Here is a 22,486-nt window from a genome sequence, read left to right on the forward strand (position 1 = left end):
AATTATATAAAATGAATAAACTGTTGCTTCTTTTCCTATTAGAAATGAGGAAAAAATTATCCAAGCTGGTAAAGTAGTACAAACAATAAGCTATAGAATTATGTGAGTCAGACTAAAATAACAATGAAATACTATGACTGTTGAAATTTCTTTGCTCATTCAGATTCTTTCTCAAAAGCATTTGGCTTAACCCTGCCATGTAGAAAATGTGTACAAAAACCTCCTTTTTCTTTTTAATGTAATTTCTTTTAATATACCCAGCAAGTAATCACTCACTCCCACCCACGATATCTCAAAATATAATTTTTAAAAAGGAGTTTGATGTTTATAAAAGTTTCTTAGGCTATTATAACTAATCTTTGGAATAATGCAGTAGGATATGATTTATAAGCTGACAGGTCTCGTGTTTTAACAATGAAATCTACTAGAAACAGTTAGACCATTCTTATCTTAATGACATTTTAAGGCAAAATTTGCATTTTGGCTCAGCTTGCAAAGCAGGGGAAAAGAATGCTCCGAAGCCTGAGAGCAGGCACGTTGGCTTTCAAAAACAAGCCAGCAGAGGGCTTTCCTGGGCTTGCTACAAGTGCCTTGTTAATGGCATATTCATAGCACAATTGAAGAAAAATTACCTTATGAAATATAAACTCATGTTAAAGGGAAATCAATTTCCTAGATATGAGCTACCTTATTAAATAAAAAAAAAAGAGAAAGGCTGGTTAGTAGATTGAAATTTATATGATTTAATTCAACCTAAAATTTGTCTTTTTAATGTAACATCCTTTTGAAGGTCACAATGTGTGTTAATCAGGTAGAAGTGCAGGTAAAACCTCACCAGACTGTGAGGTCCACTCATATTAGATTTTGATGTAGTTGGTGCCCTACTGTGGCTATAACTGGGTTGCCGTGTAGTGGGGCTGGAGCCAGCTCGTACTGGCTCATGAAAGCCTATTATTAAATTTGCAGAATTTAATGAGTCAGTTGGAATCACATTTGTAGCTCAAAATTGGCCGTGGTGGAAATATTTACACCATGGAAATCTGCAAACACTCTAAATCTGGGCACTCCCCTTTCCCCTGAGCTGGTTGTTAAACATTTACCAGCACATCTCTGGATATAACAAAAAGGGGAGATTTTCTTAAGAATTGTGCCGTCTCACACCATTTTCACGCCTGTTCATGCCTGCCTCTGTCCAGGCTGGCTGAGTGCACAAAAAGTCATTCTTTTTTTTTTTTTTTTTTTTTCGGTACTCGGGCCTCTCACTGCTGTGGCCTCTCTGGCTGCGGAGCACAGGCTCCAGACGCGCATGGCCAGCGGCCACGGCTCACGGGCCCAGCTGCTCCGCGGCATGTGGGATCCTCCCGGACTGGGGCACAAACCCATGTCTCCTGCATTGGCAGGCGGACTCTCAACCACTGTGCCACCAGGGAAGCCCAAAAAGTCATTCTTGAAGGTTTGGTTCCAGTGTCTTAGATATTGGGAGTTCAGTCTGGCTCTTTCTTCACCGACAAGTAGGTGGGATCTGGAGGTGGGCTCTGTAGTCGCCCCTGGGGTTTGGTGTGCAGGGGAATGTGTGTGGATGAGACAGTGAGCACAGGCCTTGATGTGTCTGTGAGCACTGGGCTGCAGCCCCTCTCTCTGTACCTATTGTTTATTCTCTCCCCTCTGGTCTTTCACAGGTTATAGTAATTGAGATTGTCTCAGGCAAGGTTAACCTGTGTCTCAGCTGTGCCTTCTAAAACGCTATGTTCTTTCAGCTTCACACCTCACATGGCATCTGTCATTGTCGATGTAATAATATTGTTATTTATAAATGTGGTGGGGCCTCAGATTTATGAACACCACACGCAGATGTGCAATGAAAAATTAGAGTCCTTATTTTTTTCTGTAGCTGACCTTAGCATGATCACCATCCACAGCTCTATTTGGTTGGCTTCGGTACATGTCCTTCACAGTTCCAGCCCCTTCCCTGACTGGCATCTGCGTGTGGAGGTGTCACTGTCCTTGACAGTCTTTGGAACACTGGCTCTGAGGTCTGTACAGTGTTCTCTGAACTAGTGCTGGTCTCCGCTGGGAGTGGCTGGTCTGGACTTCTCGGTGGGTTGGTGACCTTTGCTTTGCAGTTGTTCGTATCCCTTGTGTTTTGCTGATGTGTGCAACTGCTGATGGAAGCTGCTGTAACTCTTGCTTTGTTCTTCTGGTTATTTTCTGATGATTTGGGGCTCTACTTCAGCTCTCACTGGCTTTGTGGAACGCTTTGAAGTCTGTGAATCCTTGGCCATGCATCCAACCACCAGACTTCTGTGTCTGAGGTGCTTCTTTCTTCAGATAGCTGCCCTCTGGTGAGCTCTAAAGTCAGGCTCTCAACAACCTTCCATGGCATTCCTGTGGAAGCATGGTCTCATCGGTCAAGTGGCATCTGAGGGCTGCCAGGAGAGCTGCACTCAGGTCCTCCCTTTGCTTAATCCATACTTTGCTTCTACCTTCCACATGGCCTTTGTGGAGCCACCTTCTTTCCTACCTTTGATTCTTTCTCCTCCCCACAGTCTTTCTGGCTGTGTGTGATGACCTTTAACTCCTTCTTCCTCTTACCTCACTGAGAACTCCATAGAAAACTCTAAGACCTAATTCCTAAGTCCTGCCTCTTAATATATGAGGGGGAGAGAAGTCGTATAGAAAATCTCCTTCTTTGGAGATTTTGGAAAGATCGTTGGAAAAGCTTGACTTTTAAATGTATTATCTTTTTGTAGGCACAATATCCTATTTTGTAGGTTTGAAGCTGAATATTATATTTTCCTTTTTTCCTCTGAATAATATGAAATCCTCAATGCAGATGTATGCCTCCTTCTAACTTGGAGAAGATCATACATATAAAATTGCAGAAGAGAAAAAACATATTAATTATCCACATTACATACATGTAACTTTGATCACCCTCTGGGTTATACGCTCCATGATAGAAGGCTCTCCTACTGTTCAAGACCTGTTCTCTCTCTTCGAATTTGCGAATGAAGCAACTGACATAGGATTAATCTCTGAAATATACAAGCAGCTCATGCAGCTCAATATCAAAGAAACAAACAACCCAATCCAAAAATGGGCAGAAGACCTAAATAGACATTTCTCCAAAGAAGACATACAGATTGCCAACAAACACATGAAAGAATGCTCAACATCACTAATCATTAGAGAAATGCAAATCAAAACTACAATGAAGTATCACCTCACACCAGTCAGAATGGCCATCATCAAAAAATCTAGAAACAATAAATGCTGGAGAGGGTGTGGAGAAAAGGCAACCCTCTTGCACCATTGGTGGGAATGTAAATTGATAGAGCCACTATGGAGAACAGTATGGAGGCTCCTTAAAAAACTAAAAATAGGACTACCATATGACCCAGCAATCCCAATACTGGGCATATACCCAGAGAAAACCATAATTCAAAAAGAGTCATGTACCAAAATGTTCATTGCAGCACTATTTACAATAGTCAGGACATGGAATCAACCTAAGTGTCCATCGACAGATGAATGGATAAAGAAGATGTGGCACATATATACAATGGAGTATTACTCAGCCCTAAAAGGAAACGAAATTGAGTTATTTGTAGTGAGGTGGAGGGACCTAGAGTCTGTCATACAGAGTGAAGTAAGTCAGAAAGAGAAAAACAAATACCGTACGCTAACACATATATATGCAATCTTAAAAAAAAATTCTGAAGAACCTAAGGGCAGGACAGGAATCAAGACACAGATGCAGAGAATGGACTTGAGGACACGGGGAGGGAGAAGGGTAAGCTGGGACGAAGTGAGAGAGTGGCATGGACATATATACACTACCAAATGTAAAATAGATAGCTAGTGGGAAGCAGCTGCATAGCACAGGGAGATCAGCTCAGTGCTTTGTGACCACCTAGAGGGATGGGATAGGGAGGGTGGGAGGGAGATGCAAGAGAGAGGGGATATGGGGATATTTGTATACATATAGCTGATTCACTTTGTTTTATAGCAGAAACTAACACACCATTGTAAAGCAATTATGCTCCAATAAAGATGTTTAAAAAATTTTTTTTAAGTAAAATAAAATGAGGATAATGATAAAAAAAATAAAGATACCTTATATGATAAAAATATATAGATATATAATTTATCATATGCATGTGTGTATATGTGCATATATTAATATACATGCCTATATACATACAGTGTATGTATGTGTGTATGTATACATACATGCATACGTGTATGTATACACACACACACACACATACACATATAAAATCCTGTTTATGTTACTCGTTTGCTTCAAACTCTCCACTAGTTTCTATTCTTCTGAGGGTAAAGTCCAAAATTCTTACAATGGCTCAAAGCAATTGAATGACCTTCCTTTGCTGTTCCCACATCCCAGCCTTGGCACTGTTCTCTCCTGGCTCACTCTGCTCCAGCTGCACCAGCTTTTATTTCTTCAAACCTACAGTGCTCTCTCCTTCTTAAGGCATCTACATAAGCTGTTTTCTCTGTCTGGTAAAACCTTGGTTCTCTCTGGTTAACTCCAGTTCTCAGTTTAAATGTAACCTTCTCTTGGAAGTCCCTTCTGACCCTCCCCTTTCCTGCAAGACTCTCTCAAGGCATCTTGTACTTTCTTTAAGGGCACATATCACAATTGAAATTAAATAATTAACTTCATAATTATTTTAATGTTGTTTACCTCACTGAGGAAAGAGGCTATCATATTCATTTCTCGATTATTTTGCCTATAATTATAGTGCCCATTCAGTTAGTTTGAGATGATTTGAATGTTTTATCTTCACATGTTTTATCGTCATACTACCTAACATAGTGTTTTACCCATAGTAAATGTCCTAGAACTTATACCAATAAACAGTTATAATTTTTATTTTCTCCATTTTTCCCCCTGCCTCCTTGTGTCTCCTCACCTGTAGGAAAAGGAGAGTTCTTTTTGAGATATTTCTGTGAAAATCAAAGCAATCAAACTCAAACCAAGAAGTAAGCCAGGTGTTAGCTTCTGAAATGTTGAATTCATCTTCATGTAGCAGTTTGCTATCAGAGACCTTTTAAAAAAATGCCACTGGAACTTCTAATGGATCACAGTTGCCTCTGGAATGCCTCCAAGTCCATTATATTTAGCATGGAACATAAGGCTTTCCATGGTCTGGACTTCACCTCCTTCTAGCTTCATTTCCCATCTCACTCCACCCCGCCCTCCAATCCTGCTCACCAAGCCCACGTATCAGGAAAGGGAGATGATCATCATTAGTACCATCACCACTAACAATGTTTATTAAGAATTAGTTTACAAACACTGCGTGAGGGCCCGTGGGGACATACAGAGATGTTTAACTCAGGATCGCAGCTCTCAATCACCTATTAATCTAGTTGAAGTGACAGATATACTCATAAAAGATACATTACAATATAAATTAGTTAAATAGCAAGTGCCACATAGTGGTTGAGAGCAGAAGTGCAATTTCCTGAGATGCCACTAGTGCTCTGCTGTAGTTTTATGTTTCCACACGTAAATGTGACTGTTGGGAATCAAGGAAAGGTAGGGAGGAGATATTTAATGTTCTGCCCATCTCTCTGAAGGTAAGTCCTATGATTTATCCACTGCTTTGTGTAGTCTTCCTTCTTCCTCATCTTCAAAACTATTGTAATTCAATTTGAATTCAGGATACAAAGGAACAGATGTTTGTCAATGACCGATGGCCCTCATCCATGTCTCCTTGAGCCCTTGGCTTACTAACTTTACCAACTCACATTTATTAGCCTGTGGAGAGCAGTGCTTGGATTCATTCACATGGAGGAGTTAACCTGGTCCACTGGATGAGGCCATGCATTCAAATACCAAAAAAAGAGGCTTTGAAAACTCTACTTCCCCAAGAGTCTTATAGCAGCGACATATATTAATTTATCCAGTTAACAAATATTTTTGAGACAGTGAGGAAAGGAAGTGATTAAAATGTGTTCCATGCCTTCAAAAACCCACAGTAGGTGAGACAGACCAGTAAATATATAATACATTGTTCTGAGAGCAATGACAGTGGTATGGATGATGCATCACACAAAGGACTGAGCACCTTGTTATTGGAGAAGGGCTACACAACAGGGGTGATGTTTAAATTTAATATAGAAGATGAGCAAGAATTAGCTCGGGGAATTCCCTGGCCATCCAGTGGCTAGGACTCTGCGCTCTCATTGCTGAGGGCCCAGGTTCAATCCCTGGTCAGGGAACTAAGATCGCACAAGCCATGTGGTGCGGCCAAAACAAAAAAAGTTCAAGAACTAGCATTGCTTTACCAGAAAAGAGTGGATATTAAGTCCCCTGTGTCTAATCCTGTGTATTTTCCTATCTGTTTTACCAGAAGTGGTAGTTCTTAGGCATAACCTGTGAAAAAAAGTAAATCTAGATGCTTTCTTCCAGACCTAGTGAAGACCACTCTGAAGAGAAAGCCCTCCCAAGTGCCAGCCAGGGAAGGGCCATATCACCACCTCTAACTGTTCTACCGAAGCACTGACCTTACTAATTCTTCTAAATAAGGAAAGTTGATGCTACAATATTGTTGCATATAACTAACAACCCCCAATCTTAATGGCATACTACACATTTATTTTTCTGGACCATGTGCATCAACTCTGAGGCTATTTTACGCTGCAGTCTTTTCCACATGTTTCCTCATTCTCCTTGGACTAGTGGCAATCCAGGACGTATTATTCTTCTGAGGGATAGCAGAAGTGCAAGAGAACAATCCAAAACTCTGAAACACGTGTAAACCCCTGCTGGAGTTGTGTCTGTTAACATTACATTGGCCAAAAGAGCCATGTGACCAATTCAAACATCAATGGGGAAGTGAAGTATACTTCTACTACTCCAATGGGAGGTATTGTAAAAGCACACAGAAAAGGGAAGACGTAATTCTGTAACAAGGAGCATATGAATGAACAACTGGAAACAATCATCTATCCAAGTGTGTTCCTGCCTGTTGTCTGCATACTACTACATAATTCTTAGATGAAAGCCTTCATCTCCAAGCCACTCAGTGCTGAAAAATGTCTCCCAAACCCCCAGTCTTGTCACAGCTTCCCTGTGTCACTGAAGTTGCCCCAACTCCCACCAATGGAGTACTGTAAGAGAAGTCTCACCTAGAGGTTCTCCTGGATCTGACTCTCGGGTAGCAGAAGAGTAGCTGTATTCAACACAGTGCTTGGTGATAAAGAGACTATTTCACAGTGCCTCATTTCTGTTTCTCTTGGGGTTCTCACTCACAACTTTCATCTCCCCTCTATACCTTTCAAGAAGATTTTTCTGGGAAAATGTAACATCTTTGGGTATATATAAATCCTAGTTTTCCAATTTTTTCCTTTGTCTAAACAGATGATTTGGGAATCTTGGAATAGTAAACCCCATCTAGTTTATGATATCTCTTACTAGAAGGTCATTGTCCCAAGATCAGTAGTTGGCAAGCTAGAGACCCAGGAGAGCCGATGGTATAGTTCTTGTCCAAGTCTGAGTCTGAAGCAGAAGACCAATGTCCCAGCTCAAAGACAGTAAGGCAGAGACAGCGAATCCTTGCTTACTTGCCTTTTTGTTCCATGCAGTCCTCCAGTGGATTGGAGGAGGCCCACCCACACTGCGGAGGGCAATCTGCTTTGTTCAGTCTACCGGTTCACATGTTAATCTCATCCAGAAACACCTTCACAGACACATTCAAAATACTGTTTAACCAAATATCTGGGCACCCTGTGCTCCTGTCAAGTTAACACATAAAATCAACCATCACAGTCAGTCATCCTCCTTTTTCTCAGTTCCTCTGTCTCAGTCATGGATCACTGCATGTCAAGGAATAAAATCCTAACCAAGTTAACTCAAGTAAAAAGGAAGTGATTGGATAGATGTAGTCATAGAAACCAAAATGTGGTGAAACATCTTCTCCATCACTTGTTTCTTTGCTTCCTTCTGAACATCTGTTCCATTCTCCTATTTCTTCTTGCATAGTAGCTTTCTTTCTTATTTAACAACATGTACATAATTGGAAAATAACTGCCATCTCTAATTCTGTGTGACCACAAAGCCCCAGGGCCCACAGACTTATGACTACATGTGACTTTCATCTGTATGATTTATGTTTCAATGCCTGAGAAAGAGAATTGGATCCATTGCTAGGACCACCATATATTATTTCGTTTAGCATCAAGTGCCTATCCCTAGTGGCCAGAGAATGTAAGTGCCTTACTTCCTATTGCTGCTGTAACAAATTACCACAAACTTAATGGCTTAAAACAAAAATTTATTATTTTATGGTTCTGGAGATCAGAAATCTGAAATCAGTTTCACTGGGCTAGAATCAAGATGTTGGCAGAACTGCATTCCTTCTGGAGGCTTTAGGAGAGAATCCATTCCATTGCCTGCTTCTAGAAGCTCCCTGAAATCCTTGGCTGGTGGCTGCTTCCTCCATCTTTGACTCTCTCTTCCACTCCAATCCTTCTGACTCCTGCTTTCACTGATAAGGACTCTATGGTTCTATTGGGCCCACAAGGAATTAAGTTAGAGGAGTTGTTAACTTAATTACATCCATAAATCTCTTCTGCCATGTAAGGCAAAATTCACAAGTTCTGGGAATTAGGATGTGGTTGTCTTTGGGGAGCGATTATTCCACCTATCATAGTGAGAGTTGAAAAGATGTAATGCCAAAGGAGCAGAAGCTATGTAGCCTCTGGGAGGAGTTTCTCTGCATAAGAAGTGTGGAAAGAATAGGCAAATTAAATAACAGATACACTTCATCTTCCCAAACAAGGAACTGTTTACTAGTAGGTAGTGAGGCTGGCCCTCAACCTCCACTTAATTTTTCCCACCTCTGCTTCTTTCTCCTCCAGTGGGATCTATCAATGCCTCCATATTTGTAATGCACTTGCATTCCTTTTTTTGTACTAGAATAGACTAGTTTGGTATTTAATATTCCCGAAGCTAGATTCTCTATTACAACACAGATGCCTAACCCCCTTAGACTCATGGATCAGAAAACACTGGATGTGATGGAGGTGGGGTTGGGGATCTGTGCTTCTAATATACTCCCTAGGTGATTCTTGCATACACCAAAGTTTGAGAACCACCTCTGTATTCTAAGGTAAAGCTGATAAACTTATCTTGTTAGAAGAGAAGACTGAAAAAAACTTTCCAAAGGAACTAGTGTGTTTTCACTGCAGCTTTTGGGAGATAATGATAACAATTTTGCATGTAACTCAGTAAGACTCTAATTCAGGCTGGAAGCCAGGGAAGAGGTCATGTCAAGATAAGGGGGAAACACTTTTTAGGGCTGATCCGACCTTCATGTGACTCTCAAATCACAATGAAGGGCTTAGTTTTTTCTGAGTTATGTTTTCATACTGATTTGTGCTCTGCTGAAAACCACAATGATGCCACGTCTCTAAAGGCAGTTTTTCTGTATTAACCTTGCCAACGTAGAAAAGGTAGAAGATGATAAGCTGATGTTTGACACTCCAGGCTGCAGTTTGCAGTGGCTATTGTCATAAATCATTGTCAGGTGTCTGAGTTGGTATCTTGGTGTTATATGAAGTCATCTCAACCATGACACTTGGGGATCTGACAGGTTTTCTTTTATATTTTAAATAATTTGATCCAAGTATGAGATGCTTTGATATGCCTTCTTTATAAATTTATAGTTGTTTGTTTTGAATAACTTGGATATAATTATTAGAAGAGTTAAATAAGTACTTACATGTGAATCATAGATGGCTCCATATCACAAGTTTGTAATTCAGTTGAGAAAGTATGTTGCAAATACATAAAGTAGTAACCTAGAAAATGAGAGCATATAATTTTTGATAGTTGATGGTTCTGTTTTTGGCAGTGCAACAGATGAGATGATCTAAAAATTTGTCAGCTATAAAATACTTGGGCACGCTGAATAAAATAAAATATTCATCTATTTAAGTGGTTGAATAGAAATAAGGAATATCACCAGAGGCCAAAGACAAAGCAGAAACTAGATTTGGCATTCCCTCACTTTGAGTTTGGGATTTGAATTTATACACAGTATGCTGGGAACCCTCAAATTGAGAAATTAACATGAAATTCCTTGGAGCAATTGGCAGAAGTACATGCAAACTCTTTTTTGGAGAGGCATACCTTCAACGCTGGCAGTAAAGAATTACCACAGAAAATGTTCTACCAGACATGAAACCAAAATTCAAAATTACAGAACCTATGCGGTAATCCACCCTAAGTGTGAGAAGCCAACACAGCAAGCAACAGGGTTAGAAGCCTCCTCCTCCTGAGAAATTCAAGTAATATTATCCCTCAGCAACTCTAAAATAAGTAAATCTAAAATGACTGAAGATATAAAATGGAATTGAAAATGTGAGAAACCAACATAATTTATATTGTTATATGTGTAGTACATTGTATATTACACTATATATTATAAATGCACATGTAATGTGCTATAGTATGTAAGTGCTACAGTAGTTTAGAAAATAAAGAGAACTGTGGGAAATATTGGTTTTATATCAAGAACTTGATGCTAAAGTGTTGACAAGACAAAACTTTAGTTGTAGGAACATTACTTCTTTCAAGATGAAAGATATTGCAAATCAGTGGCACCATAGCAACTTGAAAAATGAATGTCCCTATAAAACACAGCACATTAACTTCTGTGGGTGAGCTTTAAATTGAAACCATGACCAACATAGATACCACTTATGACACACAGTCTGTATTCAGAAAAGCTAAGATAGATGTCATTTACAAATTAAATTATATGAAGCATTCCAGAAAGTGCTAAGCAGCACACCTCCTGAAAGCATAAATAGAACCCTGCAAAACTATCTTATAATAAGGTAGTTAAACTCAGAGTGGTTAAAATCATGTCAAAGATACAGGATTCTGTTTGCTGCTCAATGATAACATAAATTCTAGATAAAATCACTGAACCTGAAATATGTTAGGTTTAGTAAGGCAAGTGAGGAATAGTTGCATTTCACTAGTAGAATGTGATATGATGGGAATCAAATGTTATCTATTTTAGAGTTGGTTTCAATGAATGAAAAGTGAGTGTTATATAAGTCACCATAGAAATTAATTTTTCTTAAAGATGATGAACTTCATTAAAAACACCCCTTTCTTTATTATTGACATATAAACTATAAGCCCAGCAATTTCCCATTCCTGACAGTTGTTTTTAATGTGGTGTGTTGAGGCCAATAGGCTGTCAGGTGTCAACTTTCTAAAGATCATATTCCATGTGGGAAAATGTGCCGTGTTCTTGTATCAGAAAGGGAACTGTTTATCTCATGCATTATGTAGTTGCCTCAGACTTCTTATGAACTTAATATCTCTTCACAAGCTGGTGACTGACTCACTTTTTGCCAGAGTTCCTTTGTCAGGGTAGAATGAAATATAAAAGCTGTCAACTAAATTTTGACAGTAATAACTACATGTAACAACAGTCATAAATTCCTTTTTTTGTGGTTCTGGGTCTAATCTTTCATCTAAACTCTCTATTCTACTGTAGCTATTCATGGAAGTCTATTTTGCCTATTTTCATGCAGCCTACCATTTAATGTAATGAATTCATAATGTAGTTAGTTGAAAAAGAACTTGGAATTTCTGGTATTGTTTTCTCTGCCATTGTTCATTCTCCTTTACTAATCTCCGACCTCCTCTAAGCCTGGGGGGGAGGAGGAATAGAAAGCCAGCATATGCTAAACCTCTAGCTATAAAAGAATGGTCACCCTGAGAATTCCCATTATAATTTCTTCTATTTTCTTTACCAGACAAATAATTTATAGGTTTTAAATACATAGAGTTCAAAATAGAATAACAGTAATAAATATGCCAGGTGATATAACCTTGGAATTTTCAACTTTAACCAGTGAAAATGGCTGTGATGCTTTTGAATCAAACGTTTAAAGATACTATATGAAATTTGAGATGAAAAGTTGAGAGTTATTACATTTGAATTAAGAACGTAAAATATCCAAGTTTATATTAGAAAGAAGTACTTTTCACAGGCTTTATATTGCTGTTTACTAATCCTTTTTCACCAAGTTCTGGTAGTATTTAGAAATAACTATAAGCATTATAAAAATGTTTCTTTTTTGAACCATGAAATTTAACTTTGGTTTCCATCTGGGATTTTTCCATAGGTATGTCACTTGTGAAAAATTTTAAGTCAAGCAGCTACCAGATTGGGGAAAAAAATCCTAAAATATGATTTATAGAATCTTCATATTTTAGGTTGATTTTTATGGGAAATTATGAAGATAAGAGAAACTGTTGTAAATTAAGGAGGGGACTTAGTAATGTATATTTGTTATGTACATTTCCATGTTTTTCAGAAAGAGTTAATGAGCATTTTATGTAAAGCAATTTCGTGCCTTTAATTTAAAAAATTCTTTGGAGGAAAATTATTGCTCTCTAAACAAATTTCAAGCTTAATTTTTTTAAAACATCTTTATTGGGGTATACTTGCTGTAAAATGTTGTGTTAGTTTCTGATGTATAACAAAGTGAATCAGCTATACGTATACCTATATCCCCATATCTCTTCCCTCTTGCGTCTCCCTCCCTATCCCACGCCGCTAGGTGGTCACAAAGCACGGAGCTGATCTCCCTGTGCTATGTGGCTTCTTCCCACTAGCTATCTATTATACATTTGGTAGTGTATATATGTCCGTGCCACTCTCTCACTTTGTCCCAGCTTACCCTACCCCCTCCCCATGTCCTCAAGTCCATTCTCTATGTCTGCGTCTTTATTCCTGTCCTGCCCCTAGCAAGCTTAACTTTTAAATTTATTCTGTATTCACATCTTCTTAAATATCTAGACTATTTTAATTTTGATTGTGGTTGAGTAGATACATAATTTTTAGACCAATAATTAGAATGTAACTATAAATAACTAGGCCTATCTGTTTAGACTTATATTAATTTATTGTCTAGTTAGTTTGAGTAATGACCAATAACCTTTCAATAAATATTTACTAGACACATATTATACTTAAATTATTTAATCTAATCCATCAAAATTTAAGAATGAGTGTACATGTACAAGTGTGTGTGTGTGTGTAGGCATATAGCTACTTATATTTTGGGGGAGTTGGTGTGGTTTTCCTGCTTTAAAAATGAATTTATAGGCAAACATCTCTTGGCTCATAGAATTAGCAATTGTGTAGGCAATGGAAAGGCATTAAAATCATGTAAAGCAAGAGTAAAAGATTATTGAGTTTGACACACAGAAAATAAACTGTTTATATAGTAGATGTTGGGCATGCAGTACATCAGGATGTTAAGGATATTTTCACAGAAAAGAGCAGGAAGTCATTGCACAAAAAGTGTCTGAGTACAACAAGGTATTAAGAACTGCTGTGTGTTTTTGTCTCATAAGGTAGTTCCTGTGTAGTTAGATATTCCTTACCACTGTGCCCCCATCTGTTAAGTGAGTCTGATACTTTGCAGGTAACTGATGGGATCTGCTATAGGAAACGTGCACCCATTATATAATCATGGCCTTCACTCATTTATGGGGCTTAGATCATCCCTATGGAGTTCATTACGAAATATTAGAGCTGTTCTCTAATGCCAATCCAGGTAGTCAATCGCACCCAGAGAAGAGTGCACTTAGTGTTGGATTAAGAAGTTCTTTTTTGTTGTCTAATTGGGTACTTGTCCCAATTAGAAAAACAGGGTGTGAAGGAAGATTTTCAGGATTAGGTGAGTTACTTTATTTTCTTCTTAAAGTCAAATATTAGAATATCATCTTTTTGTGTTATTTTCTGCTTCTATTGCAGAATGTTTAACAGAAACATCTGTGGACACATGAATATGTCAACTTAAACTACACTGTAATGGGACTGGAGTTGAAAATATATGTACATAATTTTAGTTTACTTATACTTCTTAAAGAAAAGTTTATGAAAACATCTAGACATTCTAGGAATGATTGATAGGATTTTATTTCAAAGGACAGTAATTATTTTATGAATAAAACAGTCTTCTTTCAAAGGACAGTAATTATTTTATGAATAAAACATGGAATAGATCACTAATTAGGAATAATGCTTATCTCTTATGACATTAGGAGATAATAGGGTTTTTTGTTTGTTTGTTTGTTGATGCTACTGACTTTAGAAGTCATAAAAGGCTAATATAGGCTAAAAAGGCGTATGATGTGCAGGAGTCCGGTAGGGTGTAACTAATACCGGCTCAGTAAGAAGCTGCCATGCATTGCTAATGAGAGATTCAGCCAAAGGGTTGCCTGCAAGTTCTAAAGCTTCAGATGCTGTATGTGGTTAGAAATCCTGGAATTACTTTTTGAATTACTTTATTACAAAGCTATATTTATAAGAATTTGAGCACTCTACAAGTACTCATACTTCTAAGATGCCATCTTAGTAAAGACCAACAATTTGGTTACATTTCAGGGAGAAAGGCTATACTGAAATGAACATTGTGAGAAAACTCAATTTAATGATACCTTGGAGTATATTCTTGCTTCATATACTGCTGTTTTCATTACAAGGTAAGAACTCATGTTAAACTTTTACCTTATTGTATTTTAGTCTTCCTTGTAAATTGTAGAAACTATTTCCTCTTATACTGTAAAATGTTTTGAAGTCATTAGGATGGGTATATACTAAATGACACCCAGATCATTTTTTGGGAAAATTTTTAATAACATAGATAATTTGGAACTTTTAGTTTTCATTTTCTGAGTCTCTTTTTTAAATGTTAAAATCATGATTTTATCATGATATGCAGCTGTACTGGAAGAAGCTCTGATTCTAACTTTTTCTCTTTTAAATAATGATTTTAAACAGTTGTGTAATTTAAACATTTGAAATTTTATAAAAGATAAGGAGACATTGAGTACTTAAACTTTCTTGATGCCATCAACCCAAAGAATGGTAAAGGAATGTTTTAAGAAGGACTTTAATGTTTGAGACTAAAAACTGATTTTCAATTATATTATAGCAATATTTATAAATTAATTTTTATAAAATATTTTTATGGCAGAAAGCATTTATTTACATTCAGTTGTTAATTTTTAGTCCCTGAAAAGGGCTGTATATTTTGGGGCTTGTAGAGGAAGTGCGAGAAATTACTGAAGTGTAGAAGACCAGCGAGGTCACAGGCACTATCTTCCAATCCTAGTAGTGACTGAAACTCCAAGGAGAAAATGTCTTAGAGCAGCGAGAGCTGGAGGGAACTTTGAAGATCAACTTGGCTACCACTGTTATTTTGTGATGTGTTTGCTTAAGTTTGGCATTTACTAAGTCGTAGGACTGGGACTAAAACTTGTATCTCTGACTTCAAGACTAGTGCTTATTCCACTGTATCATGTCTCTGTATAAATCAAGGTACACTGCCCATTCTTTCTGAATTACTGGTCACCCTGATGTCTCACAGGGAATTTGCTGGTCAAAATCCTCTAGAAAATGTAAAATAACTAATAGTAAAACTCAGTCTAAGTTTCAGAACTTAGGTTTAAATGATCTGTTTTATAATCAGATCATGTGATCAAGATATTTGGATAATTTTTTTCATTCATCTATATATATATTTATCTCTGGCAGGTTATATTTGTACTTCATCCATCTTGACGAGAACATCAAAGTGAGTATTTCTTTTTCTTTATGTCCTCTAAAACATAAAGCTAATGGGAATGAGCAAAGCTCAGCAAGTCAGTGTATCTGCTTTTGAAAAAATAAATTAAATATTTTACAAAGTAAGGACATGAGATTTAGTTCTTTAAAACATTTCCACAAATTAAAAATTACTAGGCATTCAGTTCCTTATTTATGAAACAAAAATATTTCCTTTCATTTTAAGAGGAGTTTTTGGTGGTGACAATGACTGTAGATACTAAGGGGACATTTTTCACTTCAAAGATTTGAAAAGAAGTTATATTCAGTAATTTCCTATTTCATATTATTATTAATGTACATTGTTGATTAGAAATGTGCTGTATTCTTAACATAGAGTAAAAGTTTTTAATGATAAAAGAATAAAATATTTCTAGCAGTAAATAATGAAAATCATTTCTTGGACTAAACTGATCTGCTTAATGAAAAACGGAATTCTACTCACTGTTTGATTTTGATAACCCACAGTTTGATGTGCTTATGCTCATTAATGTTAACCTGCCCTTTAAGAATGGAAAGAGAGAGAATCGAGTATTATGTTTGAAAACTGTGAACCTGCACTTGTCGAATGCTTATCTCACCAGTTTTATGAAGGCATGTGGAGAAACTACCATGCATGTTAGTGCTACAGTGTTACACTATTTTGTTTATTTCTCTGTCTCAAAGTTCCTTCCTAAAATGCAGTTTACATCAGAGACTGGAGAGACCTGGGGACACTCCCAAATTTTGTAAAATGAGACAGTGCCACCACCCAAATCTAACCCCTCCAAAGGGGGGAGGGGGACCTTTTCAATGTTAAAGCAAGAAAGACCTCTTTGATAAAGTGATGGAAATCAGGAGGAAAACACCAGCTCTCTCTTGGGAAAGGCTTGTTCAGGTTGCCTAGGGGCCTTTGACTATACAAGTTCTTTTTGTTTTCTTCCAGAAACGGGTTTAATGAAAATCAACAGAAAAGAGCTCTTTTAGCAGCCCAGGTAGGTTATGCCTCAGATGGAGAGAGAGGCAGAGAAACAATCCATCCTGCTTTGGGCCTCTGCTGTCCCTTCAACAATGAGACCTTTGTGGAGGGGAATAAAATGCTAAAAACAAGACAGGAAAGAGGAGGAAGAGGCAAAGTAACTTCTCTAGTGCTGTTCTGTGACCCTCCGGTTCAGGTTTAGCTCACATTTACTGTTTGTGGTCAAATGCTTTTTGCTGTTCACCTCGGTTCCCTACTGATAGGCTCCCAGAGTTTGTGGGAGATTTCATCTCACTACTTGCCGAAACATTTTAATTGGTTTAAAAATTAAGCACAATGATAATAGGACAAATACAAGCAAACAGGGGAAGAGAAAGGTGTACGTGATCTGAGTAAAGTATCACAAAAGGCCATCAGAGGTGTCCTAGTGTCCTGACAAATGGGTTTTATGTTATCTAATAAATCTAAATTACAGGCATTGATGAAGAGGTGACCTTTCTTTTTTTAGAGGGGTGGGGTAGCACTGAATTTGAGGAGGCCTTTTTGCTTGGGTCCCTCTATATAAAGGATATTGGATAACATAATTGCAATATCTTCAAATTATGGTTGGAATGTTTAAATGGGTGGATTTTAAAAAATATTTCTCCGTTAAAGATGGATGGTAAGATAGAGAATCCTAACTCAATATTAAGACATTTCTTTGGAAAGTAATATGATTTGAGTATTTATGTAGCAAACAGCTTATATATTCAAGGTCTTTGTCAAACGCTGAATTGCAGTCAATTTCTATTAGCATTTTATGATGGATGCCTGTTTTTTTTTTAATATTTTGTGAACTTAAAGAGAATTGAAAAAATATAGATGGCAGATTTGATAGGCTGTTGTGATGATTCAGAAGGCAGAACTAATTTATTCTTATCAAGAGTGGAACTCTTTCTTTGCACTAGAATGGGCAAAGGATTGTCTACGGAAGGGAAACACTTTTTTTTCTTAAAAAGAGTATTTTGTGTACTTAAGTACCTATGTATCATGTGAAGAGGTTAAAATGATTTTTCTCTGAGAAGTGTCAAGTTGGCCAGTAGACCATATTAGCCACAAAAAGATATCAACGTGACTCAGCAGAAAATCCAATTTTGAGAAAAACTGTATTCTGGTAGAACCCACTAGATGAAGAACCTGTGAAATATACCCCCACAGGTGTCACATGAAACAGCCTGTGGATGGGCTTCTACTGTTGACCATTTGGATGATTTTAGAATTTGTATAATTTACTCCCCTAGAATTATCTTAATAACTCCCTTTTGTTAATAAGTGAGGAACACACTTGCCTTGATTTCCCTTTTAGAGAGGATGAATAGCTGGACACTTGCGCTTCTCTTTCCTGCAGCTAGAGAACATGCACCAACATTACTTAACATCTGAACAAACTTTAAGGGAAGAAATGTTAAAGAAGGGCAGTGAGGTCGAAATCACGCGTTTCACTGTTTAGGATTGAAATTTCATCTGTTACGAGGCCATTCTTGTCCACAGATTCACTCCCCTGCTCTAGGAAGACGGAGCACCGATGGACAGATAAATGTGCACATAAGGACTCAGGAATATGTTGGCAATGAGATAACAATGACCAGAGAAAGGGTAGACACAGACTTCTGTCAATGGTGTAATTGTGCTCTACAGTGATTTCTCATCTAAAGACTGTATTTCTCTGTGCTTCTCACCCTCCTGTGGAGATGTAATCAGCACGGAGGAAGAATGGGTTGTCCTCTTTCATCGGTTATGTGAATATATGCACCCACTGCTTGGAATTTTTTTGCATTTGCATCACATTTCAAAATTCTTCTCCTGAAAGCAGGGGCAGATTATTTATTTATTAGAGGTTGCATACAATTTGTATGTGCAGGAGTGAGGGAGAGCGGAAAGGGAGACTAGGAAGGGAGAAAATCCAGCACAGCTGTTAATGAGGGGCCTTCCTGCTTTAGGCATCTGGGGCTCAGTCTTGCTGGCATCCCTCTGAGGAACTGTGTACAGTGTTTTAGAATTGTTTCTCCAAGGGATGGGGGAGCTGGTATACTTATCCACCAACACCTGCCTCTCATTCCTTGAGGGCAGCTTCTGGGGGGGACTTAAATCCCCTGAACGTCATTTCTCTTCTCTATCCTGCTTGGACTCTACCCTAAGGCAGAGACAAAAAGAAGCCGGTGCTTGAGGGTCTCAGTGTGCACAGAAACCCAGACGCAGGTGAAATCCAAGGTGAGCTGAGAGGATATGTGGAGGGGCATCAACAGAACATTTTATAGTCATGGTTTGGGAGGTAAATCATTCCCATTTGCATAATGTCTGTTTCCGGTTCAGTTGGTATTTGCTGACGACACACAAGGGACCATGCTAGAGGTATAACCATGAACAGCGGTGTTTGTTCTCTAGAAATTCAATGTCTAGTGGAGGTAGAGCTGTAAAGAAGTCATTTCTGTGTAACTTGTTCATCGAATCTAAGACACCACCAATTTTTTGCCATTATTTGTATGATATAAAAAAATGAAAGGGCTTCCCTGGTGGCGCAGTGGTTGAGAGTCCGCCTGCCGATGCAGGGGACACAGGTTCATGCCCTGGTCCGGGAAGATCCCACGTGCCGCGGAGCGGCTGGGTCCGTGAGCCATGGCCGCTGAGCCTGCGCGTCCGGAGCCTGTGCTCCGCAACGGGAGAGGCCACAACAGTGAGAGGCCTGCGTACTGCAAAAAGAAAAAAAAAAAAAAAGAAAGAAAGAGCTCCCAATTATAAATGTAAGATGTGCCATTCTGAATTCAGATCTGTTATAAAAATAAAAGCTGTGTGTCATGTCTTAACATGAAATGTTGTAGTATGATGAGTGGAATGCTGCAGAGATTAGGATGCTGTGGTAACCAGGAGGCTGGCGTGCTAAGTACTTATTGTGATTTTCATGGAGGAGGTGTAGCCTGAGTTGGGTAAGAGGATATAGAGTGAAAAACAAATTATATGTTTTTGCCTTGGTCTAATGTTGTCAAGTGTATTCAGTTTTTGCTTAATAATAAAAGTAGGTAACATGTTTACAACACTTATGTGCCTTGCACTATTTTTGGTGATTTACTTATCCCGTTTCATTTAATCCTCACAATTCCGTGAGGCAGTTATTGTTATTCTGTTTTACAGATTGGGAAACTGAGGCTGAACAGGTTAAATAATTTGTTCTAGTTTATAAGCCTGTATGAGACAGTTGAAGTCACTATACACTTTTAGTGAGCATCAGTGATGATTCGTTAGCGCCAAAGTAAGAAGAATTTGCTGCCCGGTAATATTGGTTGTTGTGTTAGATTTAGGCAGTTGCAGACAATATAGCTAAAGAGAGAATAAGACTTGTCTTGAGGGAATCCAAGTCATAGACTTTTGTGAGTCTGACTTAGTTTGAAGAGAGAGGAAAGGGAAAAAGGAGGAGATTGAACAGTGAGGACAAAACCTTGGAGGAATGAAAGCCGGAGACAATGAACTTGGAGACATGATGTGGGCCAAGGACTTTAGAAAAGAGCCTTGAAGTGGTGAGAGAGTGTGGGAGTCCTTTTGTCTGCCACGGGGCAGGTTTGCCCTTTAAAAGAAAAAGTACTGCAGTGCAAATTGCCAAAATAAAACTTTTACCATGGAGGAAGGAGACCAGAATCTGTTGAAAAGAGGATTGTACCTGAAGTCACATTCTTTATCACCCTATTTTTTTTAACATCTTTATTGGAATATAATTGCTTTACAATGCTGTGTTAGTTTCTGCTTTATAACAAAGTGAATCAGCTATACATATACATGTATCCCTGTATCTCCTCCCTCTTGCGTCTCCCTCCCACCCTCCCTATCCCACCCCTCTAGGTGGTCACAAAGCACTGAGCTGATCTTCCTGTGCTATGTGGCTGCTTCCCACTAGCTATCTATTTTACATTTGGTAGTGTATATATGTCCATGCCACTCTCTCACTTCATCCCAGCTTACCCTTCCCCCTCCCTGTGTCCTCAAGTCCATTCTCTATGTCTGCATCTTTATTCCTGTACTGCCCCTAGGTTCTTCATAACCATTTTTTTTAAGATTCCATATATATGCGTTAGCATACGATATTTGTTTTTCTCTTTCTGACTTACTTCACTCTGTATGACAGTCTCTAGGTCCATCCACCTCACTACAAATAACTCAATTTCGTTTCTTTTTGTGGCTGAGTAATGTTCCGTTGTATATATGTGCCACATCTTCTGTATGCATGCATCTTTCGATGGGCACTTAGGTTGCTTCCATGTTCTGGCTATTGTAAATAGAGCTGCAATGAACGTTGTGGTACATGACTCTTTTTCAATTATGGTTTACTCAGGGTATATGCCCAGTAGTGGGATTGCTGGGTCATATGGTAGCTCTATTTGTAGTTTTTTAGGGAACCTCTGTACTGTTCTCCATAGTGGCTGTATCAATTTACATTCTCACCATCAGTGCAAGAGAGTTCCTTTTCTCCACACCCTTTCCAGCATTTATTGTTTGTAGATTTTTTGATGATGGCCATTCTGACCGGTGTGAGATGATATCTCACTGTAGTTTTAATTTGCATTTCTTTAGTGATTAGTGACGTTGAGCATCCTTTCATGTGTTTGTTGACAATCTGTATATCTTCTCTGGAGAAATGTCTATTTAGGTCTTCTGCCCATTTTTGGATTGAGTTGTTTGTTTTTTTGATATTGAGCTGCCTGAGCTGCTTGTAAATTTTGGAGATTAATCCTTTGTCAGTTGCTTCATTTGTAAATATTTTCTCCCATTCTGAGGGTTGTCTTTTCATCTTGTTTATGTTTTCCTTTGCTGTGCAAAAGCTTTTAAGTTTCATTAGGTCCCATTTGTTTATTTTTGTTTTTATTTCCATTTCTCTAGGAGGTGGGTCAAAAAGGATCTTGCTGTGATTTATGCCATAGAGTGTTCTGCCTATGTTTTCCTCTAAGAGTTTGATAGTAGCTGGCCTTACATTTAAGTCTTTAATCCATTTTGAGTTTTTTTATGTGTAAGATGTTAGGGAGTGTTCTAATTTCATTCTTTTACATGTAGCTGTCCAGTTTTCCCAGCACCACTTATTGATGAGGCTGTCTTTTCCCCATTGTATATTCTTGCCTCCTTTATCAAAGGTAAGGTGACCATATGTGTGTGGGTTTATCTCTGGGCTTTCTATCCTATTCCATTGATCTATATTTCTGTTTTTGTGTCAGTACCATACTGTCTTGATTACTGTCGCTTTGTAGTATAGTCTGAAGTCAGGGAGCCTGATTCCTCCAGCTCCGTTTTTCTTTCTCAAGATTGCTTTGGCTATTTGGGGTCTTTCGTGTTTCCATACAAATTGTGAAATGTTTTGTTCTAGTTCTGTGAAAAATGCCATTGGTAATTTGATAGGGATTGCTTTGAATCTGCAGATTGCTCTGGGTAGTAGAGTCATTTTCACAATATTGATTCTTCCAATCCAAGAACATGGTATATCTCTCCATCTGTGTATATCATCTTTAATTTCTTTCATCAGTGTCTTATAATTTTCTGCATACAGGTCTTTTGTCTCCTTAGGTAGGTTTATTCCTAGGTATTATATTCTTTTTGTTGCCATGGTAAATGGGAGTGTTTCCTTAATTTCTCTTTCATATTTTTCATCATTAGTGTATAGGAATGCAAGAGATTTCTGTGCATTAATTTGTATCCTGCTACTTTACCAAATTAATTGATTAGCTCTAGTAGTTTTCTGGTAGCATCTTTAGGATTCTCTATGTATAGTATCATGTCTTCTGCAAACAGTGACAGCTTTACTTCTTTTCTTATTTGGATTTATTTCATTTTCTTC

General features: G+C 38.1%; 1 protein-coding gene across 1 annotated transcript in view; it reads left to right on the plus strand.

The window, feature by feature from the left end:
* Positions 1-14,475: 14,475 nt before the first annotated feature.
* OTOGL (otogelin like) overlaps positions 14,476-22,486 on the plus strand; it is a gene marked incomplete at both ends in the record, with an annotated part of 143,984 nt that continues 135,973 nt past the window's right edge. The window contains 3 exons of the mRNA XM_082636305.1: positions 14,476-14,554; positions 15,609-15,648; positions 16,603-16,651. Of these exons, the coding sequence (XP_082492431.1) occupies positions 14,476-14,554; positions 15,609-15,648; positions 16,603-16,651 (168 nt within the window). The remainder of the gene's footprint in view (positions 14,555-15,608; positions 15,649-16,602; positions 16,652-22,486) is intronic.

Source organism: Mesoplodon mirus, assembly GCF_964341445.2.
Source record: "Mesoplodon mirus genome assembly, chromosome: 11".
Classification (NCBI taxonomy): domain Eukaryota; kingdom Metazoa; phylum Chordata; class Mammalia; order Artiodactyla; family Ziphiidae; genus Mesoplodon; species Mesoplodon mirus.